Source organism: Bombus terrestris, chromosome 17 (genome assembly GCF_910591885.1).
Source record: "Bombus terrestris chromosome 17, iyBomTerr1.2, whole genome shotgun sequence".
NCBI lineage: Eukaryota > Metazoa > Arthropoda > Insecta > Hymenoptera > Apidae > Bombus > Bombus terrestris.
Genome location: NC_063285.1, coordinates 11,520,450 through 11,538,120, shown reverse-complemented (window position 1 = coordinate 11,538,120; position 17,671 = coordinate 11,520,450). Strand labels below are relative to the sequence as shown.

General features: G+C 27.9%; 5 protein-coding genes across 10 annotated transcripts; 2 read left to right on the top strand and 3 right to left on the bottom strand.

The window, feature by feature from the left end:
• The first annotated feature begins 178 nt into the window (after window positions 1-178).
• Window positions 179-2,327, top strand: LOC100649603 (NADH dehydrogenase (ubiquinone) complex I, assembly factor 6). The gene is made up of 5 exons (XM_012317938.2): window positions 179-274; window positions 807-954; window positions 1,237-1,459; window positions 1,546-1,941; window positions 2,063-2,327. Exons 1-5 carry the CDS (start codon window positions 244-246, stop codon window positions 2,240-2,242), a joined length of 978 nt encoding a protein of 325 aa, XP_012173328.1. The 5' UTR covers window positions 179-243; the 3' UTR covers window positions 2,243-2,327.
• A 142-nt stretch (window positions 2,328-2,469) lies between these two features.
• On the bottom strand, window positions 2,470-5,879 carry LOC100650795 (rab5 GDP/GTP exchange factor). The gene is made up of 9 exons (XM_012317942.3): window positions 5,582-5,879; window positions 5,035-5,150; window positions 4,603-4,860; window positions 4,376-4,505; window positions 4,207-4,304; window positions 3,837-4,093; window positions 3,552-3,683; window positions 3,226-3,471; window positions 2,470-3,155 (listed from the first exon to the last, which is right to left on the bottom strand). Exons 1-9 carry the CDS (start codon window positions 5,749-5,751, stop codon window positions 2,763-2,765), a joined length of 1,800 nt encoding a protein of 599 aa, XP_012173332.1. The 5' UTR covers window positions 5,752-5,879; the 3' UTR covers window positions 2,470-2,762.
• Window positions 5,880-6,529: 650 nt separating this feature from the next.
• On the top strand, window positions 6,530-8,416 carry LOC100642230 (ubiquinol-cytochrome-c reductase complex assembly factor 1). 3 transcript variants are annotated; one of them, XM_048413748.1, is made up of 6 exons: window positions 6,530-6,712; window positions 7,184-7,381; window positions 7,488-7,560; window positions 7,659-7,825; window positions 7,989-8,183; window positions 8,245-8,416. In XM_048413748.1, exons 1-6 carry the CDS (start codon window positions 6,677-6,679, stop codon window positions 8,314-8,316), a joined length of 741 nt encoding a protein of 246 aa, XP_048269705.1. In that variant the 5' UTR covers window positions 6,530-6,676; the 3' UTR covers window positions 8,317-8,416. The 3 variants fall into 3 exon arrangements, with proteins under 3 accessions (XP_048269705.1, XP_048269704.1, XP_048269706.1); XM_048413747.1 differs by having other exon boundaries at window positions 6,531-6,712; window positions 7,181-7,381; XM_048413749.1 differs by lacking the exon at window positions 6,530-6,712 and adding an exon at window positions 6,899-6,944 and having other exon boundaries at window positions 7,218-7,381.
• LOC100651586 (sphingomyelin phosphodiesterase 1) lies at window positions 8,407-17,490 on the bottom strand. Of its 3 annotated transcripts, XM_048413745.1 has the most exons (12): window positions 17,133-17,490; window positions 16,798-17,047; window positions 12,931-13,120; window positions 12,598-12,835; window positions 11,407-11,513; window positions 10,937-11,247; window positions 10,454-10,834; window positions 10,027-10,199; window positions 9,530-9,730; window positions 9,004-9,349; window positions 8,680-8,870; window positions 8,407-8,569 (listed from the first exon to the last, which is right to left on the bottom strand). In XM_048413745.1, exons 6-12 carry the CDS (start codon window positions 11,168-11,170, stop codon window positions 8,443-8,445), a joined length of 1,653 nt encoding a protein of 550 aa, XP_048269702.1. In that variant the 5' UTR covers window positions 11,171-11,247; window positions 11,407-11,513; window positions 12,598-12,835; window positions 12,931-13,120; window positions 16,798-17,047; window positions 17,133-17,490; the 3' UTR covers window positions 8,407-8,442. The 3 variants fall into 3 exon arrangements, with proteins under 3 accessions (XP_048269702.1, XP_003402022.1, XP_048269701.1); XM_003401974.4 differs by lacking the exon at window positions 11,407-11,513; XM_048413744.1 differs by lacking the exons at window positions 11,407-11,513; window positions 16,798-17,047; window positions 17,133-17,490 and adding an exon at window positions 14,252-14,274 and having other exon boundaries at window positions 12,931-14,159.
• On the bottom strand, window positions 14,440-16,601 carry LOC110120029. 2 transcript variants are annotated; one of them, XM_020867443.2, is made up of 3 exons: window positions 16,428-16,599; window positions 15,850-16,344; window positions 14,440-14,990 (listed from the first exon to the last, which is right to left on the bottom strand). In XM_020867443.2, exons 2-3 carry the CDS (start codon window positions 16,186-16,188, stop codon window positions 14,673-14,675), a joined length of 657 nt encoding a protein of 218 aa, XP_020723102.1. In that variant the 5' UTR covers window positions 16,189-16,344; window positions 16,428-16,599; the 3' UTR covers window positions 14,440-14,672. The 2 variants fall into 2 exon arrangements, with proteins under 2 accessions (XP_020723102.1, XP_048269707.1); XM_048413750.1 differs by having other exon boundaries at window positions 15,850-16,601.
• Window positions 17,491-17,671: the final 181 nt, after the last annotated feature.

Genomic DNA, 17,671 nt, shown 5'->3' with positions numbered 1-17,671 from the left:
TATAATCTTTGGCAGTCTTGTTTCGGACAGAAACAAAATTCTTCTGTTTTATTAATATAGTTAAAGTAGAAAACTACTAAAATTTTAGAATGAATTGTATTTATATATACATGTGTATCACCGTAACCATAGTGGCTGGTGACACCAAACTCCCTCTGTGTTCTTACTTATAATTAACTCTAGTTCCAGCAGCGACTCGTAGATGTCGTATTTAACGTTTTGATTGTAGTAGTAAGCGTACAAATGTCCATGTTCTCGCGCACGTGGATCTCGAGTTACGTTGTTGATAACAGAATATAGAATTATTAAGAGGCTAAGTAGTATATGATAAACAATAAGTTACAGAATAATTTTCCAAATATCATAATTTTTACATTGGTTTTAAATAAAAAACAATGAAAATTATTAATCTAATGATTTCATTATTTATACAACAAATTTATAACTTAGTGATATTCCAATTATTTGTGTTTATAGAAATTAATGTTCTCAGTGCATTTATTTTCTAAATTAACACATAAGCTTATAAGTATACAACATATTATGTTTCTGTATTTCAAAAAGATTTATGGACTAGATATATCATTACTTAAAAACCACATTGATATTCGATTCCATTATAAACGAAGCTCAAACAAGATTCGAATATATATGTAATACATTTTAAATAAATTATAAAGGCAGCATATTTTAATACGTTGTTAAATTAATATTAAGTTTGACTATATTAGTTAACAATTATTATTTATCTGGTTCTTACATGTTATTCACTTAATTACCTTTATTGAAGTCGTTTACATTTTTAGTGTGGAACATGTCTAATATTACGCAAATATCCATATCCATTATAAATAGAAATCATTGTTTAAAACAAAACGTGTTGTTACAAACTTGTGTAAGGCATTCAAGTTCTACAAAACAAACGCCAGCTACGTATTGTTCGGAATTGGTTAGGTATTTTATAGTTACTGATAATGAATATATGTATAGTAGTTGACAGTCATAGTTATTTTAGATGTTTACATGCTATTCATTTTAAATGTTATATTATTTCTAGCATTATTTGTTATTATATAAGTGAACAATTACATAAATGAGAAAATGTTAATAATTATACTTTGAGAAAACATTAAATTTCCCAAAGTTGTAAAACAATTAATAAATAATCAAGGATATATATATATATAGAAAATCATTAAATAAATTGTTACTTTTTACATTGTTAATTTCTTCCAGAAAACATGATTATGAAAACTTTCTGTGTACATTGCTATTATCAAACAAAAATGAAGCGGCCGCATTTGCAATTCGTGCATTTAATGTTGAAGTAGCTCAAATAAGAGATCAAGTTAGTGATTATAAAATAGGGGAAATGAGATTACAATTTTGGTCAGACGCATTAAATAATACATATAAAGGAAATCCTCCAAGAAATCCTGTTATGTTGGAGTTGCATAGAGTATGATCTTATTTTCTTATCTCTTTGGTTCTCTGTACTATTTATTATCTCATAAATTATAATAATTGTAAGAAAAATCTTTGCAGATTTTACAGAAACATTCTCTTTCTAAACATTATTTCAAACGTTTAATTGATATAAGGCTTGATAAACTTCGGGATTATTCATTTCATAATATGGATGAAATAGAAAAATATGCGGAATATAGTAGTTCTTCCATTTACTATCTTCTTTTACAAGCACACGGTGTAAATAATATTAATGCTGATCATGCTGCCAGTCATATGGGGAAGGCACATGGCATTGTTAACTTACTTCGATCGATTCCTTATAATGCCAGTAAAAGAGTGAATATGTTACCACAAGATATTTTAATGAAGCACAGTGTTTCTACAGAAGCTGTATTACAGGGCCAATCCAGTAAAAATCTTCAAGATGTAGTATATGATGTAGCTTCCTATGGAAAATTACATCTAGATGTTGTAAGTATATATCAAGTGCAGAATTAAAATGGAAATGGATAAAGTAGAGAATGAAAAAAAGGAACAGATTATATTAGATCTTTTATATTTTAATATACTATAAAAGTTTCCTTATTTTTAGACAATTTCTCTTAAACATAGTGTGGGAAAAGAAGCAAATTTAATCTTTTTACCAATAATTTGTTTGCAAAAGTATTTAAATAAATTAAGAAAAGCAGACTTTGATGTCTTTAATGCAAAACTACAGAAGAAAGATAATTTACTTCCTCTATACTTGTATTGGAGAAGTTTTATGTATTAAATTTGATATAATTTAATTAAGATTATCTTTTGATTAAAGTATTGTAAAATATTTGAAATAATAATTATATCATAATACAGTTAAACTAAATATTATTTTAGTACCTTATAAGAATAAGAGAATTTCAACACATTATTAATTTTAACTGTTTACTTTTGTAATATACGTTTTAATTATTAAGTTTATATAGAATATATAGGAGTAATGGGAAAATTATTTGACGAACCTTTTGATAAAAACTTTTCTCCATATTTTATTGGAACAGATTTGGTAGGATTAAAATAATTAAGTAATTTACATTGTATGTATGTGTGTATTCTATTCATTTTTGCACAACGTTACGTGCTTTTATGGGAACTCGTATTTTTTGAAAACTGAGAGTAATAAAGTAATACCAATTGTAAAAAGCACCTGAAGGATTCCGCAAAATAAAAATTTGTATTGGACAGTGTAATATCGCTCAATCTATTTATGGGAATGAAGCAACAGTTTCTAAAACTTCAACTAAGATATATCTGTTTTATGCATTATGGAAATAATTTGTATAATTTTCACACTCCATTTCTGTAGTATTCAAAGATAAGTCACCAGTACTACAAGGTATTGTAGGTATATTTGAACCTTGAACAGTGAAACCGTGATAATCTTCTTGTTCTGATTCTGTAGAACATGGTAAATTCAAATGTGTAGATGCTAGTAGTTCATTTGTAGATTTGTCCTGTTGTGTGTCAAAATCACTTTGTGTATCCAAACTTATAAGACTCGTTTCATCCTCTGCTTTGCTTACATCAAAACTGTCATCACCAATGAAAGAAGGAAAATCAAAAGTAGGAGATGGTGTAATACAATCTTCTATTAAAGAAGTTCTCACGTCGTTTTGTGGTGTGGAATTATTAATTGTCGCAGGACAAACCTGTTGTTACAAGTAACTATTTATAATGAATTTGTTAATTAAAAATTTATTAATTAAAAAGATTTCTTACTTGTGGAATAATTGGAGGTGGTAATTGATAACTTTCAATATCATCACAATCTAAATTAGTTGGCAGTCTTTGGCTGTGTGTAATTAACAATGGAGTTCTGTCTAAAACCGTGTTCACTTCTGACTTCATTTCATCCTGAAATTGTAACATCTTTTCTTTTAAGTTTAATGCTTCAGTCATTATTTCTGCAGTTTTGGCCTTCATTTCATCAAGAAGGGTTATATCTTCGCACATTAAGTGCAGACTCTGCACATACGTGAAAATAAATTATACTAAAAATATTTAATTGGTAATTTAATATCATTAAAGAATAATGTAGTATGTACTTCACATATCATTAAAGCAGATTCCCATGTATTAGCAGGTACACGTTCTCCGGACATATAAGCATTAAAATCTTTTTCGTCCATATTTAATGATTCAGCTGTCAAATTTTCAATAAAAGATACAGCACAACACTGAAATTATTATTATTATTATTATTATTATTATTATTATTGACATTTCATTACCTTAAATGTCATATAAGGAAAGCTAATTGTTTTTATTTATTGATTGTTTCATTATAAAATAATAGCAACACTCTTGATAAATATTAAAATAAATGTTACCAGATTTGTGAAGTAATATCCACCTTCCCCTGTCATTAACCTGCTTGCATTACAAAACCTAGTAATAAAATTTATGTTACTTTTAAGGCGAGCAGGATTAGCTTTTAGAACGATGAAAATTAAGGCAGGAAGGAATTCATCTGCAGATGCAGGTCCACCAACAGATTGTTGTAACATTACAAATATATTTCGACAACAATAAATAACGCAAGAAAGTTTTTCTTGTGGAGCTTTTGCAGAATCCATATTTAATAAATCTACAACAAATTAGGAAGCTATTTTCAAATAATCGGTGAATAAATCTAACACATTTAATAATTGGAAATGTTGGAAATTAACATAACTGATTAAAACTTTTTTAATAACAAACCAGTTATGGAAGTATAAACAAGCTCTCTAACTTCAGAACTGGTTTCATGTATTCGACATTCCAAATTTTTTCCACTAACCCAGTTCAATTGCCGAATTCTGTAATATATCATAATTGTCATTCTATTTTATCTGAAATGTTATTAATTTGATTTATGAATAAGGCGAACCTCTTCTGTATTGCCAAATCTTTTTCTTCGTCGTTTGTAAAAGGCGGACAAAACAGAATTCTGTAGAGCAAAGTCATTGCATATCTTTCTACGTAATCTAATAATTTTTCTTTAACTTCTGGCGATATATCTGAAATAGTAAATTAAAAATGTTCATGTAACTACTTTTAAGACACTAATTTGTTAATTTTCCAGATTATTTTAATATAAATTTATTTTTCCAATACCTGCATATTTAACACTATTTTCTAAACGTTTAGCAAATACTTGATAAAAAGTTTGTGTAATCTCCGAAAGTTCCTCTATTCTCTTCACATCTTTATTCTGCAGTATCTCAATTATAAATGAGTGCATACACTTTCTAACATCTTTTTCTACCGGTGTTTTAGCAATTATACCTATTAGGTCGCGGTTGTCAGCTTTTACTTTTTCAAGATCAGGATTATCTTTTGTTAATTCATAAAGTAATTCTTGGTACCCCTGTACTTTAGTAAAAATCAAAACTTTCAGAATAATGTAAGTAATGTAAATAATATTTACAAAAAATCTGATAAAAGAAAGTATACATAAAATAACAATTAAATTTTTTTTAATATATATTGAGTAAATGTTTTACAAAAATCAAATACAAAGTTAAATATACTATAGGACAAATGTACCTTTTGCAACTGGTTTACGAAAAGATATATTTAATAACTTATACTTTTTCTCTTGTTGTACTTTCTTTTCCTCATATTTTTGATGTGCACTAATTGCATTCTTGTTAGAAGGGGCACTGAAACATTAATCAGAATGTAGCAATAAATATAAAAAATATATAAATCCATATATTTTAAGAAATAATTAATAAATAGATTATTATTATACATATAATATTATTAATATAACATTATATTAAAGAACAAAAAGTTTGGTGCACAAAAGAATGAAATCTAAATAGTACAATTTCTAACTGTTTTTCAAGTATAAATACATACATTATAAACGTATTTAATGTCGATTGAAGCCTAATTCCATGTTAATTATAATTTTAATGCAATGTAATTGTTATCACAAAGTTTATAATATAAAAAACAAATATTACTAAAATTTTTACATCTACATACAGACGTATGGCTTAAAAAAAAAAAAAAAATAATAATAATAAAAAAAAAATTTGATAGATCTAACTTAATATAAATCGATCAATAAACGTATAAATTGTACCTCTGTCCGCAAACATTACATTCTGTTTCTGATCTTTGTTTTTGTAAATACTCTCGATAACATTTGCTACAATAACCTTCCCATTCGGCATTTCCATAAAATCCACAACCATTTTTACATTTAAGATCAGCTTCATCAATTCTTAAAGTGGGTGTTTTTATAGAGTACATTTTAACAAAACTTCTTGGATATTTTTACAACTCTTCTTTCTGTATAATTCACATTTTACTTGTACAACTCAGTTATTTCTATCTTTGACGCGGCATCACCAAGTTATACATACATAATTAAAAATTTGGACATATGACAAACGTGAAAACGCATGCGTAAACCTTTCTGAAAAGTATGTGTATACTTTACATACATATATGTATACCGTATCATTCATTTATATCAATATTTATAAATGTGATTCTTATCCAATATTCGAAACTTTAATTTAATATTTTAAGTTATATAGATAGGTGAATTCAGAATTCTCAATTTGATAAAAACATAGTCAATAATGATCATTTTACTATATAAATATTTAAATTACTATTAATTTTATTTATTTATTAGAAACGCAAAAACGATTCTTATGTATGTATAGGCATATGCAAAGAATATGAATATCTATAGTTATATAGATAAATACTTATCATAGTAATCATATTGTTTCATTTCATTTCTTCAGTATATAAAAGCTTCAATGAAGCTTAAAGTAAAAAGTTTGAAACATTTATATTACATACATGTAAAAGAAAATTTCTGTATAGAATAAAATTATCAGAGTTGAGATACTTATAATTAAATAAAAGATTTTTATTATTTTAAGGAACTATTTATAATTTTTAACGTATAGTAAGTATTTAATGGTTAATAATTTCTAAATGTCCGAACTAGACAAGTTTACCTCTTAAAAAACATTTTTAATAAAATCATAAGAAATGCGATTGTTTCGAACTTTGCCGCGCTTTGTATTCAGGAGCATATGGAGAAAAATGCCTCTGTATTTGAAAAAAAGACAGGGGTTACAATTTAGTTTCTCATTTAAAAAGTAAAAGGTTAAATGTCTTTTATATAGTGTGAAAAATTTTAAATATATATAGCAGAATGATGCACTGTGTAAGAACGTTTACTTTCAAAAAGGTATATTTGCATTTATGATAAAGAGATGTTAATTTAACCTCAAATATTTAAAAATAATAAGTAATTTTAATTTATCATATTATAAATAATCTCTTTGATTATTGACAATTTTTGCTTTTTTATATATGAAATATTGTGACTTTTATTTATTGATTTAATTTTATATTCATAGTAATAGTATTTGTGTCTACATAATCGATTATGATCTATTTAGTAATCTATAATACTTTACGTAAGTCTATAATTATATATAAATTTTAATAACATACAGAGCATTTTTATATGTATATATACGTTTAAATATATCCTATAATCTTATGCCCTTTCATTTATTTATTAGTTGTATTATTTTTATTCAGTCTTGTGAAAATATAAATACTGAATGTAACTGTTATAATTTTATATTTATGGTATCTAATTAAATTATTCTTTCTTGATTTGATGGATGATATGAAATATTTATGATAGAAGATACCATTAGCGTTGACATTAAAATATATCACAGAATGCAAGCTGGTTGATAATAATGGCATCAACTTTTTAATCAAACCTCAATCTTGTCATTTTTATAAGAATGTACATACATCTAAGAGTTTAATTAAACCAATAAGTCAAATTGGAATAATTAAAACATTGTCACATAAGCTTGATCTTTTTAAGAAAAAAACTGTGAGTATGATTATTCATTGTAATTTTAATGTCTCCAAATATAATATCTATATATTCGTAATATTCGTAATGATATAATAATTATTTATATTTCTTTGTATTTTAGCATTTAAATGAATTGGGTTATGATTTGTATGGTGACATTGCTGATGGACTCAATTATTCGATATTTTACAAAGGTATGTTATTGCCCTTAATTTCTTATTAATTCCATTTAATGTGATTTCGTTAAGTGAATTAATTTTGTAATTATTCAATCATTATTTTTATTTATTAGGTTTCAATATGCCAGATACATTTTTCTCTTGGTTCTTAGTCACAGAATTACATGTTTGGATGTTAATGGTACGTTTCATGGCTGAAGGGGAGAAGGGCAAATTAGTTATAAGCAAAATGGTCGAGGCCATGTGGCATGATGTTCTTATAAGAGCAGAATTACTTGGCGTGAGTAATCAATAAATTGCGCGTTGTTATCTAGTTCTAATTTACCCTAATTTATTTTTTTTATATAGAAGTTTTGTACCTCTAGTTTCATTTTTATTTTATTAAATTTAACTTCCACTAATCAGCTCATAATGTAAAATACTTACAATTTTTTTATCACTAGCCAATGACTCCAAGAACAAAAAAGAAACAAGTAGCAGAATTATCATATCAATTTAATGCAGCTATAGTTGGTTATGACGAAGGAATCATGTCAGATGACAAGGTATTAGCTAGTGCATTATGGAGAAGGTTCTTTTGCTTAGAATGTAACAATCCAGAGCATCTAGAAAAACTTCTAATTTATGTTAGAAAACAGGTAATTAAAACATTGTCTTTTAATTAAATATTATATATTAACTCGACCATTGTGCTTTTAGATTCATGTGTTTGATAAAATTCCATCAGAAAAAGTTTTTGATAGATCAATAGCAAAATGGGTAGATTTGTAAGGCGGCAAATGAAGCTCATTAATACTGAGCGGAAGAATTTGTAAATTTTAATTAGGTAAAATTCATATTACAAATATATTAAACTTACAATATAGGAAAACTTGATTTTTTATTTCAATTTTAATTTCAATTCTTTAAAATATTATTACATAGTTCAGTTTCTGAATGAACAATTATACGACATAAATACTGTTTCTTACAGTTTATATCACAAGGTTCTTGCAATTTAGGTCCTGCATGTTTGTAAAAGTTCCTACAATGAACAAAATGAATTCTTACTATACACATATAACGAACCACTATATAATGTACAATAATAGAATAATATTGAACGATATAACTTTTATTATAGTTCTAACATACTTGTAATACTTATTCAATAGTGTTTCATTCTTTGCTGCTGTAGAGAGCCAATTATTTAAGGATTTAACAGACAAATCTGGAAGGTCATATTCTGTTTTAAAAGAATATGATTTATACCAGGTTGGTCTTACATGGATATTTTTATTGGCAGAACTGAGATCATACATCCAATTTTGGTAATCAGCTACCTCCTGTAAGAAAAGAAATTTGAGCGTTTATTTGCTATTATTTTTACCCTAAATTAAAATAAAGAAAGTTATTTATACACTTTTATAATTCAGTTAATTTTTTATCATATTATAAACGAAAGAAAGAACAACTTACATAATTACTGCAATTTACTATATATATTTTATAATTCGGATTCAATTTCGAATAAGCTGTTATACTACCACCATTCCAGGCAACATTTTTTGCTTTCATATCAGAATTATAAAATATTGCTATTTCATCATTATGAGTATGCCCATTGAATTCAGCTTTAATTATATGGGAAAATCTATCAATTATTCTTAAATATTCTCGTTTCCACGTTTTAAAACAGCTATTACTATTAGAGGGTATATGGGATAAAACATGTACAAATTCATCATTTCTCTCTGCTTCAGAAAGAATAGTTGCAAGCCAATGTAGTTGATTATCAGGATCTTGCGGATTATACCAAAGCCACCTGTATAATAAAATAATTGAAAGAAATACGAGGAAAGTAAATCACAAAATAAATTATAAAATAGAATATGATTTTGATACATATATTACTATTTTTCTTTGGAAAATTTACTTCTGATAGTAACATACTAACTGTATAATGAAATTTATACAATTATAGCATAGTATTCATTTCACATACCAATTGTAAGAATAACACACATTGCTATTTAAAGCTATAATTCTAAATCCTCTTTTTGGGACAACAGTGTAATATCCTCCTTGAAGTATAGTAGAACGAGTATGTTCTGGTAACCATCCATATACAATCCATAGGTCTGCCATTAATTTATAAAGCCAATTTGTAGTTAAATTGTCTTGCGTTATATTTTTTGGTGCGAACCTACATATAATTCAGAAAATCGTCATTTATAACTAAAACAATATTCATTTACAGATCTAAAATATTTTCGTAATATATAATTTCGTAAAAACATATCTTATTTTGAAACGGAATAAATAAAGTTTCGTTAACTGAACGAATGTAAATTTTTTTTTTTTTTTTTTTTTATCTTTTAGAATAGAGTGAGTTTATTTTACACAGAATCATTTATCTAATCTGATAAATTTATATACAAGTGTTATTAAATATTCTTTATGTATGGTAGTGAATTTCATTGGAAATTTCAATAAACTTACTGATTTAAAGGATTTGATTCATGATTTCCAAATATTGGATATATTATAGTATCATTAAAAGTATCATGAATATATTCATAAATTTTTACAAGACTTTGTACATTTCCTTCCTTTGAAGTTTCCCATACTCCATGGTCTATAATATCACCAGTAAAATATATAAAATCTATATCCTGGGAATTAAATTAAATTTGATTTAAAATTAAAATTAAAAATTCATTTTTTGTATAAATTTTACTATGCATAGTTATCTACAATAACTAATTTAGATTTGAACTGAAGCAGAAGAGAAAATAAAGGCAAGATTTTAAGATTATATTTATTTTAGTTAAATATCTTATGAATATCAAATGAAGTGTACATTAATCAGACATTAGCTGGATTTTGTTCCTTTTTTCTATACTAAATTAGTTACATTAGAGATTACCTGATGTGTATCTTTTATATGATTTAAGGCATCAGTGATCGCATGCCATGGGGTATCACAGGAGTTATAATCTCCCCAAAAGCCAGCAAATTGAGTCATGTTAGGTTCATTTTGTCCTTTTCGACAACAAACTGGTTCTCTACATATTGAATTGCCATATGGTTCATAAAGAGGATCATAATGTAGGTCTGTTATTTGTAAAATTTTTATTTGCTTTTGTGTTTCATTATCAGTAATTATTGCATTAGAATTGTTATCAATATGAATATTCCAATCAAATTCAGGATCGCTTAAAGGACACGATTTTGATTCTAGAACAACGCCACAAACTGTGTTTGCTGTCAAATTTGATTTCGAATCTACTATGTACAGAACAATAGGCTATAAAAATAATAGAATATTAAAATAATTTGTACATTAATTCTCAAATATTTTGATAAATCTAATTAAATATGTTAAATATTAAAATATCATATTACCTACCAAGTTCAATTCAACAACTCCTCTACAAACTCTTTCGGTTTGGATATTGAACAGTACACATAATTTTACTATTTTATCTTTTATATCTTCTTCTGACATTCCTTTACGTCGTAAATTGAAAAACGTTTTTAAAATTCCTCGACATATTGTACATATCTTAGTATCAGAATTTGCTGTAAAAGATCTCCAATCAGAATTCTGAAGTTCTGTAGGAATTTTCAAGGATTTTATCATATCGTTGAACAATTCTCCCTCATAGTCCAACTTGGTCCATAATTCAATTTCATTTGAAAACGAATTCACATCTATATCTGTTGATGAATTAGTTCGTTATTCTTTATTTTATTATATAGAGAAGTATTATAAATAATTACGATATATATTGTTTTTATTGAACAATCGAAAGGAAGTTTATTCTCTTTTAATTTCAATTGGCAGAAGAAAATTGGGTCGAATTGCTGAATAATTACCGCTTTACCGATGCCGATACCGTTCAAATATGTTATCAAGATCATCATTCTGAACAATTTTTTCATATACATACGACAGGATGATTCATCTAAGTTTAAAGTTTAAGCTGAAATATTATTGATACAATTAATTATATAAAAAAATGTTTCAAATAAAAGTAGAACGACTTCGAAGGGGGCATGGTCTGATGTTATTAATTTTTCTGTAGGTGAGCGCGTAAAGGATATGCGAAGATCCTGTCACAGGATGGTCAGTTCTAGTTCTCAAATTGTACACAAAAGTACGTTTAATATCACCCCGTTTACATTTGGAATTCAGTGACTGGAATTTTTATTATTTCTTTCTTTTTTTATTTTTTTTTTCATTTTTTTTTTCATTTTTTATACGTCACTATGAAGATATTTAAAAAAAAAATCCCGCTAGAATTCACGAGGAGGTAATAAATCGACGTTTTCACCCGGCGTATACGACACCAAACACACTTTTGTGTATAACTTGAAAACTAAAACCGACTACCCGTTATACGTACAGAAAAAAATTATCCAAAATGACATATCTCGAGAGTATCTATCAGGCATCTCTTAAATAGTAAACATTATTATTTTCATTGAAAAATAAAAGCACTTCTATTATTTAAAGTATACTTAGCCAATGTTGAGTATTATGTTGAATAAATTTTCAATGAAATAATTATTTAAATAGAGAGCTCAATTAAAAAACGTAAATAAATTATTTGTTACTTGGGTAAGTTTAAATATATTGTTTAGAATAATGAAATTAATTGTTATTTACAAATGAAGTGTTATCTTTTATTTATGATTTTTATTTATTTTAGTTATTTATTACACAAATATAACATTTCAATCGGAGAAATTACTGTAAGTTACAATTTTTGATAATGTCCGTTAGCTATTTCATGAATACATCAAAATGAAATAGATAGATAAATGATAATTATTTGTATATTATCATTCATTTTTCGATTAAAGCCAAATAAAAAATAAAATTTCATTTGCAAATAAGAAATAATAAATAGATTAATGTTAGCATCTTAAATTACTTTTGTTTAAATTCAATTAAAAGAAATTTAATTCCTATTCACGGCTAAAATATTATTTTAATTTGTTATTTATTATTTAGTAGGGAAATAAAATGTTGAACTTAATTAACCAAAATTGATTTAATCCTACCTTCTGGATGTCGGACGAGACCATTTATACTTAAAACTAATATACTCAAAATTAATTGTTGAAACCACATTACTGTTGTGTTCTACGAACGTTTAACCAAACACTGCGTTCAGTTCGATATATTTTCAATCGTTTTCAGTTTTCTTTATCTTGTTTCAGTGATTTTTTCCCCATTGATAAATATCGTAATTGCCATCTCCTTGGCATGCCTATTTCCCAATGCTTGTAGAATAACATTCTAAGATTGTGAAACAATTGGAATTTAAACGGAGAAAAAGAAGATGAGTCTTGCACACTATATTGTATTTAATTTAATTTAGTTTGAATACTTACGCTCGGCATTTTAATCTATTTTTGACAAGTCAGAGACGATCGATACAATACAATACAATACAACATTATCGTGGCAGTATGTGGATTTTATCTCGTAAAGTATTCTTTGTTTGTTTGTATATGAGTTACTTTATTTTATGCGAAAAGATGTAAGCTTATAAAATGATATCTACTTGTATCACAGAACACTCTGAAAAATGTGATTAGATTATTTCATTTAGACTCTTTAACGTATCAATCTTTCTGCGTAAGGTTCATAGTAATAACAACTGTCAATATCATCAAATGCTATCTTCATGTTGATTTGTGATAAGATAGGAATCAGATTCTTCTGGCTGATCGATTATTTTCTCTTAAGCGGACTTAAATACATCATTATTTTAAACATAAAGCATCAATCAAAATCAATTGATGTTTGATCTTGATGTTCCATTTTATCTAAAATTAATCTATTGCTTAAACAAATATTTAAACAAGTTAACCCTTGAAATTTTAATTCGTTTTTTAAACTTTTCTAATATGTATACATTTTATATTTTAAACAAACAGGTGTAAAGAAAACTTAAACGTATTAATATTATTTGACTAACAATAAGTACCGTATTTAAAGTACCGTTTTTAATGTAGATAACAATGAATAATGAAGAATCGCGTGAATATTTATACTGGTTATCGTTATGGTTAGCAAACGTATGTGAAGATTAAAAGTCCATTTATACACAACCGACTATGAACTATGTATGTTCTGTGTCCCTGCCGAGCCCCGTGCCCGAATCGATCACTATAGTTTTAAATGTAGCAGTTTATACATTATCAGTGTTGTGTCCATTCGTCATCCGTGGTCCGGATGTATTCCGGACACATTTGGTAGTCTCTGATATTTTTTCTGTTTGCCGTACGGGCTCGAGCTGTCACAGCCATAGTACGGACTTGTATAAAACTGGGTTTATACTAGTCAAATAGCATTCCAGTCCATTGTTCTAATTCAGCGATGAATCTTAACCGGAGTAATGTAAACAGCGTTTTCATTCCAATACAATGTAGTCATTCCAGTAAGCGATCTAGTTCAACGACTGGATCGAAAGTTGGTACTTTTCAAATCCTCGTCGATCGAGAACATGACATTTCAGCGTTACTGGAATCGTCTGCACTCTAAATGGCTCGGTATTCATGGCTCCGTGTGAATCCATTGTCACTACAGTTTACCACTTTCAGCGGCACGAAAAGGACTAGAATAACATAGACATTGACCGATTGTCATTCAAACAAATCGGATATAATATTTGGACTAATTCAGTCGATGGATTCAGCGATTGCATACCATTGGTTTAATTGAAAATCGTTCGATGTCTATATTGTTTCAGTCTTTTTTGAACCGCTGAAAGTGGTAAATTGAAAGTGATAATGGATTTACACGCACAAAAAAAAAAAAAAAAAAAAAAGAAAAAAAAAGAAGAAAAAATAACTGATAAAACGATATATGAAACATAATATAAAGTTTATAGAATATAAAGTTTGAAGAATTATTATCCTTAATCTCAAGTAACATTTAACGTAACAGCACAAAGTGATTAACAAAATTAATATTAGAAGTCACACTATCTTCCCTGACCGTTGGAAGTAATTATAAAAACCTCAGTCATTTCTTCCGGATATCTAAATCCTCTACATAAAAATTTGTACCAGTGGTCTGGCGCGAAATATATAGAGCATTAAATTAAGTTAGTTTAATCTGATTATTATTAATCATTGAAATAACGCAGATCATTTAATCGATATTTCGTTATCACGCTTTGAATTTCTTCTTGAGCTACGATACCTTGTTCAGTTGAAAGTTTTCGTAATTGTTTTGCGACGTGCTTTCCGAAGACATCGAATTCATCTTCTTCTTCTACTCTGCATATGTCATTTTGTAGCAATTTCGCGCTACTAACTATTGAAGACAGCCGTGACATTTTATTCTTTTTTGATTTCGTTTTAGATGATTCTATTTCAGAACATATAGTAGGGGCTGCAGTAACATTATTTTCCGATTCAGACTGGGTACTGTCATTATTGTCCTGAAAATACAATTTTTAATTTCTTTTGTTTCTTTTTAATTAAAAATGAAAATCGAATAAGTCGAGGAAATATTTCCTGAGGTGAAATTTCCCTTCGTGCCATGAAGCCATCGATGGAAAACGTGTAAAAATGATCGGCTTTAAACAATATGGAAGCTTAAATTTCAATTACAAAGAAAAGAGAACAGCGTTGGGTTGATAACATTAGTTGATCACAATCATTGTTTCACCTACATACGATCATATAAACAGGTCTCGATACTCATATACCGAAGCCTGAGGAGATACGTTCGAAAGTTGACTAGTTGTGAGAAATCGACATAGAACGGATGAAGGTTCTCGTTCTACGTATGAATGACATGCTACGAATATCTTAGACTGATACAGAGACACTCTGCTCATCTCTGTCTATCTTGCAAGAACGAGAACTTTATTGTTTTCCATGTTGATTTTTCATGACTCGATTCTCGGACGGTTTTCCCTAGCAAGCGCAGAGACCTGTTTACATGATCGTGCCTTCTGCAACTGGCTATGAAAAAATACAAGCTCATATATTACCACAGGTTATGTAGTAATATATAAACATGCCGGAAACATGATACCATTAACTCTATTTTCGTTCATGGTGATTGGAGATATCGAATTAATCCTTTTGAGAATATCACTCGTCGGGACAATAATAATTCTACTTTGCCTGTCGGAGAAGAAAGATCTCAGTTTACAAATTACTTGGCGATGACGGGAAACTTCCATGGCAGAACAACATGATACCATTAATACATATCTACATTTTTTTTTCTTTTTCTTTTTTTTTTTTTTAATAATAATAAGTAACAAAGGTTATTAAGAATTGACTTACGGGCGTTTTTCTTTTGACCACCACATTTTTTATAAAAGAATCCAGCTCTGTAAACCATTTCATTTTAGGTTCATATACATTGCCACTAGCACCAGATGTAGTTGACCTTTTAATCTTGTCTAATTCTAAGTAATAAGTAGATCGAATAGACTTTATTTTATTTTTAACATCTTCCACGCCAAAACCTTCCATTTGCATATCTTCGCAAATCTTTTTCAAGGCAGATTCACGCATAGCCTTATTTTTATAATCTTTAGACGCGATGTCCCACAAGCACTCATGCTCTCTGTACAGAGTAACGAACTTAGAAGTTTGATTTTTGTTTAATTTTTTCGCCATTTTTAATTAAAAACACAAACTGATGTACACTGTACTATGCTCTAACCAGCAATGGATATTGAACTGTCTAAACGATTTCGGTAACGCTGGAATGCCGAAAGTAAACTTTAGAACCAGTCGTTGTGCCGGGTTGCTTACTGGAATTACGGCACTGTACTGGAATGAAAACAAATGAATTTGGATTACTGAACTGGAATGCTACTGGGCCAATATAAATTCAGCTCAAGATGTAATAGTACATCAAACCGATTGCTCTCATCTGGATCTCGTATTTTACTTTTAAGTGTTAATTTCATACTAAACTGTTAAACGAGGAAAAGAACACAATGTAACAACATTTCTTGGAAGGACGCGGAACGGTATTCCTGTGTTTACGTTGTCTTTATCTTTTATACGTTAAATTTGACAAATTAAAGTTAAAATATCTGCTAAATTAATTGTGATCCAACATAAATAAGTATTGATACTTCCTTATAGATAATGCCGAGATGGGTGGATTAATGTATTTAAAAAAAAAAAAAAAAAAAATATGTATGGTTCCACTAAAAAGGTAATGATGGCCTTGAAATCTTACTAAAAAAGATGACTTTCACAAAAAACATTATATACCATTGCCTATGTCCAGGGGTGGGCTGACCATCGGGAGTTTGGGAAAATTCCCGGTAGATCGATAGAGATCCGGCACCGCTTTACATAGAATTTAATTAATTAATTAACTAATAATGGAGGGCCAATCATGCCAATAAAATTTTAAGTCCTGTCTGTTTCCCTCGAAATACTATAACTTTGAATTGTGGAACTTTTTCATACGACCATTGATAATGGAGATATGTAGATATCCCAATTTATATGCCCCAGCCTGTATAATTGCTGTTTATACTATTTATAATTCAAAAGAAAAATTGGGTAAAATTATAGACCTTATAACTAGCAATGAAACTTACCTTAGATAGTAAAACATTTGCAAATTAAATTCATATGAAAACAATGTATCTCGTTTAAATTGAACATTGTTCATTAATTGAGGAAAACAAACAATTAACTTCTTCATTGTCGATACATGAGTCATCGTGTAAGAACGTAAAGGTTGTGATATATTGATAAGAGCTCTCATTCCTCTGGTAAAAAATATCATTCGATTCAAAAGATCGGTCAATTTTCATTCAATAAGAAATGAGTATGTAAAACGCATTTCATTATATTGATATATCACCATGCTGTAAATCTCGCTTTTTATTACCACAATGTGCGATTATTGAAAAAATTCGGCAGATTTTTTCAAAAGATTCGATAAGGATTGTATTGTTATGAGTTCCTAGAGTACTAGAACAAAAATATATGACTAATATTACAGTTAAAGAAAAATTTATACTATTAGATATTATTTTATAATATATAGGGTGCCCCGCTTAACTCTGACACCTTAATTGCTTAATTGCTTTCTTATTTTTCATGGTGCAAAAAGACGTTTCGAGAGAATATT

Bases quoted from the DNA above. Each gene is read 5' to 3' on its own strand.
- LOC100650795 (XM_012317942.3), bottom strand. From the start codon at position 5,751: ATGTACTCTATAAAAACACCCACTTTAAGAATTGATGAAGCTGATCTT. The intron at 4,506-4,602 runs GTATTGGAAAAA...TTACTATTTCAG, and splicing joins AAATAGTGTTAAATATGCAG to ATATATCGCCAGAAGTTAAA. The intron at 3,684-3,836 runs GTAACATTTATT...TAATAATTTCAG, and splicing joins GATATTACTTCACAAATCTG to TGTTGTGCTGTATCTTTTAT.
- LOC100651586 (XM_003401974.4), bottom strand. From the start codon at position 12,667: ATGTGGTTTCAACAATTAATTTTGAGTATATTAGTTTTAAGTATAAAT. The intron at 11,248-12,597 runs GTAGGATTAAAT...ATTCATCAACAG, and splicing joins TCTCGTCCGACATCCAGAAG to ATATAGATGTGAATTCGTTT. The intron at 9,350-9,529 runs GTATGTGAAATG...TTTATTATACAG, and splicing joins GTGTGTTATTCTTACAATTG to GTGGCTTTGGTATAATCCGC.
- LOC100642230 (XM_048413747.1), top strand. From the start codon at position 6,677: ATGATGCACTGTGTAAGAACGTTTACTTTCAAAAAG. The intron at 7,382-7,487 runs GTGAGTATGATT...TTTGTATTTTAG, and splicing joins ATCTTTTTAAGAAAAAAACT to CATTTAAATGAATTGGGTTA. The intron at 8,184-8,244 runs GTAATTAAAACA...TTGTGCTTTTAG, and splicing joins TAATTTATGTTAGAAAACAG to ATTCATGTGTTTGATAAAAT.
- LOC100649603 (XM_012317938.2), top strand. From the start codon at position 244: ATGTCCATGTTCTCGCGCACGTGGATCTCGA. The intron at 275-806 runs GTTACGTTGTTG...TTACATTTTTAG, and splicing joins CTCGCGCACGTGGATCTCGA to TGTGGAACATGTCTAATATT. The intron at 1,942-2,062 runs GTAAGTATATAT...CCTTATTTTTAG, and splicing joins GAAAATTACATCTAGATGTT to ACAATTTCTCTTAAACATAG.
- LOC110120029 (XM_048413750.1), bottom strand. From the start codon at position 16,188: ATGGCGAAAAAATTAAACAAAAATCAAACTTCTAAGTTCGTTACTCTG. The intron at 14,991-15,849 runs GTAAGTCAATTC...TTGTATTTTCAG, and splicing joins TGGTCAAAAGAAAAACGCCC to GACAATAATGACAGTACCCA.